Consider the following 11,712-nt stretch of genomic DNA (forward strand, 5'->3'; position numbering starts at 1 on the left):
GTTAGTCTTTATGACTTCGGAGGCAGACATTGGTTACCAGCAGAACAAGTGGAACATAGCTTTGGAGGAGTTTGGAATTTCCCGGAAGAACCCAACCGAGGGATTAATAAAGTTCTATCTAATCTAATCTAATCTCTCTAAGTGATCCTGCCAAATCATCAAGGAGGGGAAAGTGGTGCTATACCCCCATGGTGTAAAATACAGGTGACTTCAAGTGAGGATATTGTCCGGCAGCGGAAGGGACAATTCAAGGACCACTTTAATTCATCTGACAAACCTTCCACTGAGAAAGCAGAGTCTGGAGATCATGGAGAGAAAGTCATTAATCAGTGGGGGTGATGTGACTGAGGCAGTTAAAAAACCTTTTGTTGCCTAAGCCCTTGGAGTGAATGAGGTTTGCCCTGAGTCCCTGGAGGCTCTGTAAAATGTAGGGCTGTCTTGGTTAACATGTCTCTAAAGTGTCGCATGGAGGGGGAGCACATTCCCCACATCTGCAGAAAAGTCTATCCCAGGTGATGGAAAGAAGAGTCCATCTATTAGGCAAAACTTGGATACAGGAGGAACAATGCATTTTAGTCACGGTTGTGGAATAGTAAACTGGCTCTTTATCCTCTCGAGGATATTTGGGGGTGCAAGGAGGTTGCCCAACTAGTCTACATGTGTTTTGTGGATTTGGAGAAGGCATTCAACCGAGTATTCTGTGTGAGGTGCTTCTGGACTATTGATTGCAGTGCATACAGAAGACTTTCGAAAAACTGAAGGTTTCTGTGAGCAATGCTGGGGACATATTCTGGATGTGGAATGAATATAATTTCACCAAAAAACTGACCACAACCAGGTGCTTTCCGCAAGATTTCAGACAGAGGAGGGAAAAGAATTATTCAATTCAATCTTATTTATATAGCGCCAAATCACAACAACAGTCGCCTCAAGGCGCTTTATATTGTACAGAAGATCGTACAATAATAGATTCAGAGAAAACCCAACAATCATATGACCCCCTATGAGCAAGCACTTTGGTGACAGTGGGAAGGAAAAACTCCCTTTTAACAGGAAAAACCTCCGGCAGAACCAGGCTCAGGGAGGGGCGGCCATTTGCTGCGACTGGTTGGGGTGAGAGAACGAAAACAGGATAAAGACATACTGTGGAAGAGAGAAAGAGATTAATAACAGATATGATTCAATGCAGAGAGGTCTATTAACACATAGTGAGTGAGAAAGGTGACTTGAAAGGAAAAACTCAATGCATCATGTAAATCCCCCCGCCAACCTACGTCTATTTCAGCATAACTAAGGGGGGATTCAGGGTCACCTGGTCCTGCCCTAACTATATGCTTTAGCAAAAAGGAAAGTTTGAAGCCTAGTCTTAAAAGTAGAGATAGTGTCTGTCTTGCAAATCCAAACTGGACAGCTGGTTCCACAAAAGAGGGGCCTGAAAACTGAAGGCTCTCCCTCCCATTCTACTTTTAAATACTCTAGGAACAACAAATAAGCCTGCAGTGTGAGAGCGAAGTGCTCTAATAAGATAAGATAACTCTTTATTGTCATTGCACAGTCATACATAGTACAGTAGTACAATGAAATTGGAAAACTGTCCTACGTCAGCACTACATATAACACAACACGACACGGTATGACACATCACAACGCAACACAAACAACACAACACAGTATATTAAGTTAGTAATAGGGTGATGTGGTACTACAAGGTCATTGAGATAAGATGGGGCCTGATTATTTAAGACCTTGTATGTGAAGAGCAGGAATTCTGAATTCTGGATTTAACAGGGAGCCAATGAATGGAAGCCAATACTGGAGAAACATGCTCTCTCTTTCTAGTCCCTCTCAGTACTCTTGCTGCAGCATTTTGGATTAACGGAAGGCTTTTCAGGGAGTTTGGAGGACATCCTGATAATAATGAATTACAGTAGTCCAGCCTGGAAGTAATAAATGCATGAACTAGTTTTTCAGCATCACTCTGAGAACCTTCACAGACATATTCTGAGACAGGATATTTCTAATTTTAGAGAGGTTGCGCAAATGGAACAAAGTGAAGTGTTAGTGGAGGCCAAGGTAATGCCATCCAGAGTAAGAATCTGGTTAGATACCATATTTCTAAGATTTTCAGGGCCGAGTAAAATAACCTCAGTCAATCTGAATTAAGAAGCAGAAAGTTAGTGGCCATCCAGGTTTTTATGTCTTTAAGACATTCCTGCAGTTTAACTAATTGGTGTGTGTTATCTGGCTTCATGGACAGATAGAGCTGGGTGTCATCTGCATAGTAGTGAAAATGTATACCGTGTCCTCTAATGATACTGTCTAGGGCAGGGGTCAGCAACCTTTAAGACCCGAAGAGCCATTTGGACCCGGTTTCCAGGCAAAGGAAAACGCTGGAAGCCGCAAATACTTTTTGACATCTAAAATGAAGATAACACTGTATATATTGTTTTTTACCTTTATGCTTTGTGTGAAAAACTAAGGTGTGTTTCTTCTGAAATCCATGAAGTGCTACAGAGAAAATTACATTTTATTTATGTAATTAACACATTTTGAACTCTTAAAGAAATATGACAAAAGGAAAGACACCCTGCTGAACTTAAATGATCCATGTAGCAAACAAAAACTGTTGTGAGATGCGACCCTTATATCGCCTTTGGGCTTTTGGAGCCTTGACCTGACTTTTAAAAAATAATTGGAAAAAAGCACTATGTTGCTAAAAAAAAAAAAAAAGGAAAATGGATATTTTCAAAATTCTGCCTAAATGTGTGTTTTACCTGGTTAATGTGTGTGGCGGGGCGTGGTCTGCAGCGCCGCTGCAGCGGAGGCGGACGCAGCTGAGTGGCACCCGCAATCACGCCTCATCGCCTTAACGTTTGTGTTCTCTCTGCTGTTGTGTTGGTGTGTGTCGGGCTGTGAGCTGAAAAGCTACGGCTTGCTGTATGTGTACAGCAACCTTGTGTGAAAAGTGGTCAATAAAGAGGTGCTGAAAAGCATGTTCATGGAAACATCGTCTGGTCTGCCGTGGTATGTTTACAATGGGACTTCTGCTCCTGAACCATTGCGCACAGTGTCTGCAAATCGGGGTTGTACGAAGTCACTTTCATCTTTACGCAGGACTGTAAGCTGTCATCGGTGAGGCGTGAGCGGTGTTTGTTTTTTAACATAGTTCACGATGGAGAATAGCTGCTGACATAATGTGGATCCGAAGATCCATAATTGGCCTACCTGGGGTTGAAAGTCTCGATAAATGCATGGCGTTTCGGCGGGTATACCGGCTTCCGCGAGTGTGACGCTTATTTTGAGCGATGAAAAAAGTAATAGAATATAATTTTATTCTTATATTTCAATATCACAATAATCTTCCAATTTAGAACTACATGTTAAAAAAGAACTAACATAAATAAAATACACTTTAGCTAAATACTAGGGGTGCAACAATACTCGTATCGATATTGAACCGTTCCATACAGTGCTTTCGGTTCGGTACGCATATGTATCGAACAATACAAAATTTTTAATTTATTTTATCAACTTTCCTTCTGACGATGCTGTCTGTGTTGAGCGCTCAGTGGATCTGCGCTGACAGTGTGGCCTAGGCGGAGTAGTCGAACGCAGATTCACTGAGCGCAGGGCTAGCTTGCCCTGAAGTTAAGCTCAGACGTTAAGCTCTCCTTGCACCATGGCAAATTGAACCTCCCCCACCCTGATTCAGATGTGGCGTTTGGAACTGTTTTGGTCTTCATGTGAAGTATGACCCTGAAGGTAAGCGCGTCATGGACAAAAGTAAAACAGTAGGTCGGATGTGCCATGCAATGCTCAATTATATTGCTGGGAACTAGTGCTTTAGCCCAGTTAGCTCGTTAACGTGTTGGCCGTCCAGCCCCATGCGCGGGGCGATCCGCGGTAGCTCGTTAACGGAGATTTGCCGTGTTGTGGCGTTAACGTCATTTCAACGAGATTAACGCTGACAGCACTAGTGGGAACACAACGATTGTGACTGCACATTTACTCCGACATCATCCTAGTCTAAAGACAAGTGGAAGCAGACAAAAACAACAAGCACGAATGCTACAAACTTTACCAGAGTCATTGAGACAGCCGTTAGCACGTGATTCTCCTTATGGGGACCTGATATGTTTAATATGCTGCTGAGAATATAACCCAGAAGAAGAGTATAATATAGCTTTTATTTTGGAAAGAGCCATTTCTCTGTAATAAACTCTCTTTTCCAAAGATGAGTGATTTCTTGATCAGATAGATTTATTTTTTTATTACTTTGTTTCAGCATCATTAAATTTAAAAACTGTACTTTTGAGTTAAAATATATATTTATAATTTTAATAAATGAGAAATTAAAAAGGCATGAACATTTTTTTGTATCGAAAAAATATCGAACCGTGACACCAAAGTATCGAACCGAACCGTGAATTTTGTATATCGTTGCACCCCTACTAAATACTTATCATTTATTTTCCCAAACAGCACTATAAGGACTAAAGAGCCGCATGCGGCTCCAGAGCCGCAGGTTGCTGACCCCTGGTCTAGGGGAAGCATGTATGATGTAAACAGAATTAGCCCTAGCACTGAACCCGCTGGAACACCATAATTGATCTTAGTGTGTGAAGAGGACTCTCCATTTATATGCACAAATTTAAGTCTATTAGATAGATATGATTAAAACCACTGCAGAGCAGTACCTGTAATACCTAGAGCGTGCTCTAATTGAATATTATAATATTATAGAATATTATGGTCGACAGTATTGAACGCTGCACTGAGGTCTAGCAGGACAAGCACAGAGCTGAGTCGGGGGACCTGATCCTTGGGGTGGACCAATATTTGGCGCAGCGTGTTTGAATCGCTACCTTATCGTGGTGGAGGGGGTTGTGTGTCCCAGGGATCCCAGGGGCTATGTTGTCTGGGGGCTTTTGCCCCCTGGTAGGGTCTCCCATGGCAAATTGGTCCTGGGTGAGGGACCAGAAAGGGAGCAATTCAGAAGACCCTTATGAAAAGAACATCAAGGGAACAGTTTACCCTGCCCGGGATAGGGTCACCGGGGCCCCGCCCTGGAGCCAGGCCCGGGGAGGGTGCCCGAGGGCGAGCGTCTGGTGGCCCGGCCGGGCACAGCCCGAAGAGGAGACATGGGCCCATCCTCCAGCAGGCCCACCACCCGCAGGAGGCGCCATAGGGGTCGGGTGCATTGTGTGCCAGGTGGCGGCCAGGAGCGGAAGCCCTGGCAGACTAACCCCCGGCTGCCAAGACTGGCAATAGGGACATGGAATGTCACCTCTCTGGTGGGGAAGGAGCCTGACTTAGTGCGTGAGGTTGAGAGGTACGGCTAGATATAGTCGGACTCACCTCTACGCATGGTTTGGGCTCTGGAACCAGTCTCCTGGAGAGGGGCTGGACTCAGTCTGGAGTTGCCCCTGGTGAGAGGCGGCGGGCTGGGGTTGGTATTCTAATATCCCCTCGGCTTGCTGCGGGTACGTTGGGGTTTTTTCCCGGTGGATGAGAGGGTTTGTTCCCTGCGCCTTAGGGTCGGGGAACGGGTCCTGACTGTCATCTGTGCTTATGCACCGAGTGGCAGTTCGGAGTACCCAGCCTTCTTAGAGTCCCTGGGGGGGTGCTGGAAGGTGCTCCACCTGGAGACTGTTGTCCTGCTGGGAGACTTCAATGCTCACGTGGGTAATGACAGCGAGAACTGGAGGGGCGTGATTGGGAGGAACGGCCTCCCTGATCTGAACCCGAGTGGTGCTTTGTTATTGGACTTCTGTGCTAATCACAGTTTGGCCATAACGAACACCCTGTTCGAACATTAGAGTGTCCATAAGTGCACGTGGCACCAGGACGCTCTAGGCCGTAGGTCGATGATCGATTTTGTAATCGTATCACCAGACCTGCGACCATATGTTCTGGACACTCGGGTAAAGAGAGGGGCTGAGCTGTCAACTGATCACCACCTGGTGGTGAGTTGGATCAGGTGGCGGTGGAGGGCGCTGGACAGACCTGGTGCACCTAAACGCATAGTGAGGCTGTGCTGGGAAAGTCTAGCGGAGGCCCCAGTCTGCGAGATCTTCAACACACACCTCCGGCAGAGCTTCAACAGCATTCCGAGGGAGACTGGGGACATTGAGTCCGAATGGACCATGTTCAGCGTCTCCATTGCCGAAGCTGCTGCATTGAGCTGCGGCCACAAGGTGGTTGGTGCCTGCCGTGGTGGTAATCCCCGAACCAAATGGTGGACACCAGAGGTGAAGCGAGCCACCAGGCTGAAGAAGGAGTCCTATTGGGCTTGGTTAGCCTGTGGGACTCCGGAGGCAGCTGACAGGTATCGACAGGCCAAGCGGAATGCAGCTCGGGCAATGGCTGAAGCAAAAACTCGGGTGTGGGAGGAGTTCGGAGAGGCCGTGGAAAAAGACTTTCGGACTGCCTCAAAGAGATTCTGGCAAACCGTCAGGCGTCTCAGGAGGGGAAAGCGGTGCTCTACCTGCACTGTGTATAGTGCTGGCGGAGCGCTGCTGACGTCGACTGAGAAAATTGTCAGGCGGTGGAAGGAATACTTCGAGGACCTCCTCAATCCCACTGACACGTCTTCCGAGGAGGAAGCAGAGTCTGGGGATGAGGGGTATGACCCGCCAATTTCCGGGGGCGAGGTCACTGAGGCAGTTAAACAACTCCTTGGTGGCAGAGCCCCTGGTGTTGATGAGGTCCGCCCCGAGTTCCTGAAGGCGCTGGACGTTGTAGGGCTGTCTTGGTTGACACGTCTCTGCAATGTTGCGTGGAGATCAGGGGCAGTGCCTGTGGACTGGCAGACCGGGGTGGTGGTCCCCATCTTTAAGAAGGGGGACCGGAGGGTGTGTTCCAACTACAGGGGGATCACACTCCTCAGCCTCCCTGGGAAAGTCTATGCCAGGGTGCTGGAGAGGAGAGTTCGTCCGCTAGTCGAACCTTGGATATAGGAGGAACAATGCGGTTTTCGTCCTGGTCGCGGAACACTGGACCAGCTCTTTATCCTCTCCAGGATACTTGAGGGTGCATGGGAGTTTGCCCAACCAGTCTACATGTGTTTTGTGGACCTGGAGAAGGCATTCGACCGTGTCCCTCGGGGTGTCCTGTGGGAGGTGTTGCGGGAGTATGGGGTGTCTGGCCCATTGCTACGGGCCATTCAATCCCTATACAACCGTTGCAAGAGCTTGGTTCGCATTGCCGGCAATAAGTCGGACTCGTTCCCGGTGGGTGATGGGCTCCGCCAGGGCTGCCCTTTGTCTCCGGTTCTGTTCATAATTTTTATGGACAGGATTTCTAGGCGCAGCCAAGTGGCGGAGGGCTTTCGCTTTGGTGGCCTCAGAATCTCATCTCTGATTTTTGCAGATGATGTGGTTCTGTTGGCTTCATCGGGTGAGGGGCTCCAGCTTGCACTGGAACGGTTCGCAGCCGAGTGTGAAGCAGTGGGAATGAGGATCAGCACCTCCAAATCTGAGGCCATGGTTCACAGCCGGAAAAGGGTGGAGTGCCCACTCCGGGTCGGGGATGAGTTCCTGCCCCAAGTGGAGGAGTTCAAGTATCTCGGGGTCTTGTTCGCGAGTGATGGTAGAAGGGAGCTGGAGATCGACAGACGGAATGGGGCTGCAGCTGCAGTAATGCAGACGCTGCACCGGTCCGTCGTGGTGAAGAGGGAGCTGAGTGTAAAAGCGAAGCTCTCAATTTACCGGTCGATCTACGTCCCTACCCTCACCTATGGCCACAAGCTGTGGGTAGTGACCAAAAGAACGAGATCGCGGATACAAGTGGCGGAAATGGGCTTCCTCCGAAGGGTGGCTGGCCTCTCCCTTAGAGATAGGGTGAGAAGTTCGGCCATCCTGGAGGGGCTCAGAGTGGAGCCGCTGCTGCTCCACATCGAAAGGAGCCAGCTGAGGTGGCTCGGGCATCTGACAAGGATGCCCCCTGGGCTCCTCCTGGGTGAGGTGTTCCAGGCATGTCCCACCGGGAGGAGGCCCCGGGGCAGACCCAGGAGACGCTGGAGAGATTATATCTCTCGGCTGGCCTGGGAATGCCTTGGTGTTCCCCCGGATAAGCTGGAGGAGGTGGCTGGGGAGAGGGAGGTCTGGGCCTCTTTGCTTAGGCTGCTGCCCCCGCGGCCCGGCCTCGGATAAAGCGGATGAAGATGGATGGATGGTGTTTTGGGGTTTAAAAGTCACAGAGTCCCGGTTTTTAGAAAAAATGCGTCTCAACTGCTCCAATACTCCAGTCACATTCGTGATCACTACACATTTTCGCTTGGGCAGTGGTTGTCCTTCTCTCCTGGAAGGACGATCTCCTGGATTTCTTTTGGCGCCTTCCCTGCTTTTACAAAAGTCCAGCTGGGATAACCACATTTCCTCCGGGCCTTCTTGATGTGCTGTTCTTCTGCCTCCCTGGCCGCTGTGTCTGTGGGAATGGTGTTCGCTCTGTGTTATAGCCTCCAGCTTTATTTACACCTAAGGGCCAGTGGACACTCTTTCAAGGATGAGGATGTACACCTCTTGGACAGGGAGGAACGCTGGTTTGAGCGCGGAGTCAAAGAGGCCATTTACGTGAAAAGGGAAAGACCATCTCTGATTCGAGGAGGGGGCCTAATGGCACATCTTTCGCCATCTTACAATGCTGTGATTGCAGTCATTCCCCAACTCTCTGTGAATGGTACTCATGGCCATTGATCAGTGGGCTTTGATCAGTGGGTTTTGGTCAGTTTTTGTTGATCAATGGTCATGAGAATTTGCATAATTAAGATTCAGGAACTGACCTCCCAGCCCATTGTTCCTTCAGTGGGCAGATGAAGGAACAATGTAAGGAAAGAAATGAATGAGGAAAGAATGAAGGAAAAATGTACTGTTTATAAGATTGTGGAAACTTGCAGTCAGCTGAGACTGAAGAAGTCACTTGGATGAGTGACGAAACGTTTCTCCCACAAAACGCTATGTCCAGATGAACGGAATCAACTTTTGGATATGGACAACCATGGTTTCATTCCTTTTTTCAGTGTGTAGATCGGACAGTTTGACACAAACATCTGGTGAGAGTTTCATGTCAGCACAGCACCTTTAAAAAAATATTTATTTAGAAAATTGGTATTGTGTTCAGTATTTATTTTACCCCCAGATATAAATGGGGATACCAAGGACCTTTCCTTGGAACCAGGCCCAGCAAAGGGGCTTATCGCACCAATCACCATCAAACTGGTGGGTCTGGCTGTGCGCAAGAGTAATGTACTTATTGGGACTGCACTTCTATGGGCCCAGCATGTACTGAAGGTGGTGGGCAAGTGAAGGTGGAGGGCTTGAATTCAGACCCTTGTTTCAAACTGGGATCCTTCAAACCTGAACTGAAGTTTAAAGTTTACAGCTAGAAGCAGAAGAACTCAACTTCTCTAGGTTTCATGAGTTTTGGAACTAGTTCCAGTAACTGTTTTCAAGCGAAACACCACTCTCACAAAGAGAACCTTAATTTATGAATGAGTAGAATTTGAGAATGAGATATTTAAGAGATACGTCTTCTTTCAGTTGATCTCTTCAGAGGTTATCTCAGTGGATCAACTGCCTCAATCTCTAGCATCCTCCTCTGTCACACCAACTCTCTACATGTCCTCTTTCACCACATCTATGAACTTGTTATCTGATCGTCCTCTTTTCCTCCTGCCTAGCAGCTTCATCTTCTGTTTTCCAACATGTCCACTATCCCTACTCTACACTTTTCCAAATCATCTCAGCCTCTTTTATTTTTCACCAAACTGCTAAACCTGAGTTGTGGAATATTTAAGAACTGCATCATTTAAAAAATGTCATCTTCAGTATTTCAGTCAGAAAGGTAGTGTTCCAGCAGCTGTCAGGAGTTTTCCAGGCAGTGGTGTCCATTTAGCCCCCCTGGATTGCAGTATTTGTACACTGCTGAAAACCCTGAACTTAAACCTGACCATCACATTATACTGTACAAAAAATACTGTTCCTAGACTCACCACCTCTTAAAGGATCCAAGTTGGCAGGGACTTTATCTTCCTCATCTTGACTCAGTGAAACAGATGTTTCCTCTCTGGAAACATCCTCCCCCATGCTCTTCTTCACCACTGTATCTATGGCTGCTAACAGTTGCTCATGTTCCAGGTTCTGCCACAACAATTTTCCACTACATTTCTTGATTATGTCTCCTAACTGTGGATGCTGCAGATACTTTTCAATGGAAGTTGAACTCTTGTCTTTGGGCATTATCAGAACCAGTGCACGATCAAGTGATGGATCACCAAAGAGTTCAAGGACCATTTGTAGCCTCTCTTTGTAATCCTCAGTGAAGTCTGCAGGCTGGAAGACCAGCAGAAACACATGAGGTCCAGGAGCAGAGAGTCTCACACAGTTCTCAACATGTTTTGTCAGATCTTCTGGGGAGATTTTAGGTGACAGCAGGTCTGGAGTGTTGATGAGATCAATTTCTTTCCCTTTCAGCTCTCTTTTGACTCTCAGACAGAGGTCTGCTTCATCATGACAGTTGAACACAGTCTCTTCCAGTATGAAGTTCCCCACTGTGCTCCTCTTAGACCAGCTGTTCCCCATCAGGACAGCCCTCATCTCAGACACTAAAAAAATAAGTTCAATTACTGAAAAATGGAAATTTAATGTAAATACACTTTATTTTGCTTATTCATAAATTTTTTAAACAACAATATTCATGTCTCCGTCTGTGGTATTTTTAACCTCATTTTCGTTTCATTTTTGTACAATAATAATGCTCCTCCTCAGCCCAAAACAGCTTTTAAAACATGTATGAGAAAAACCTAGTGTGTTCATTTCTAATATTTTACCCAAGTTATAGCATGTATATATGGGTAATAACTTTAATTTTAATTGATATGGATGTCGAAAAGTTTAAAATAACAAGGGATTTAATTTTACTTTAAAATTGTGTTTTAGTGTAATTTAGTGTAATATTTATGGTCAAATCAAATCAAAATGTATATCTATAGCACATAATAATACAACAAAGTTAACCAAAGTGCTTCACAGTCGGTCAGAGCAATAGCATAAGACAAAATAAAAGAATTAGTTAAAAGGAGGGCAGGAAAAAAATATGAACAATATGGGTAAAAAAAAACAAAACATAATTAGCCACGAAATAGCATACACTGTAAAATGTAATATTGTGTTTAATTAAAAATATTAAATAGGCTGAACTCAGTTTTTATCAATTTGTTATTAGAACTAGATTTTAATAATTTACCAGTGCATTTTATGCAAAAACGCTGATAAACTCAATTTATTTGAGTTGTCTTAACTTAGAAAACTAAGTAGTAAGCTGGAAGTTTTGCTTCTCAGTGCGGAAGGATGTGTTTTGAAAATGCCACGTCACTACCGTCCTCCTCCCTCTCGGATCAGTCCGCATGTTCATGGTGCCAGCATTTGTTATGGAATATGTTGAGCAAACCTGGAAAAGCGTCAGCTCAAGAGATTATTGTCATTGCTGTGAATCTTTACCTGATACACTGACTTGGTGAGTACATGTTTATTCTTATTCAAACTGATTTTGTGGCTTCTCTTAGTTTAGCACCAGGTTTATAATCTTGCTAGCTAGTTCGTGTTAGCCTAGCGTTGCTGCGTGGCTCATGTTACAAAAGAAATTAACACCGCAGCCTTAAAAAACATTACATAAAAATATGTCTGTGAAATTTTCTGTCGATTGTTTGAAATA

At 45.9% G+C, this 11,712-nt stretch overlaps 1 protein-coding gene across 1 annotated transcript; it reads right to left on the minus strand.

Moving 5' to 3' along the window:
• Nucleotides 1-8,263: 8,263 nt before the first annotated feature.
• Nucleotides 8,264-10,595, minus strand: LOC120742151 (GTPase IMAP family member 6-like). Its single transcript, XM_040045279.1, has 2 exons — nucleotides 9,992-10,595; nucleotides 8,264-8,340 (listed from the first exon to the last, which is right to left on the minus strand). Exons 1-2 carry the CDS (start codon nucleotides 10,593-10,595, stop codon nucleotides 8,264-8,266), a joined length of 681 nt encoding a protein of 226 aa, XP_039901213.1.
• Nucleotides 10,596-11,712: the final 1,117 nt, after the last annotated feature.

The sequence above is a fragment of the Simochromis diagramma genome, unplaced genomic scaffold (assembly GCF_900408965.1).
Source record: "Simochromis diagramma unplaced genomic scaffold, fSimDia1.1 OVJJ01000551.1, whole genome shotgun sequence".
Taxonomy (NCBI): domain Eukaryota; kingdom Metazoa; phylum Chordata; class Actinopteri; order Cichliformes; family Cichlidae; genus Simochromis; species Simochromis diagramma.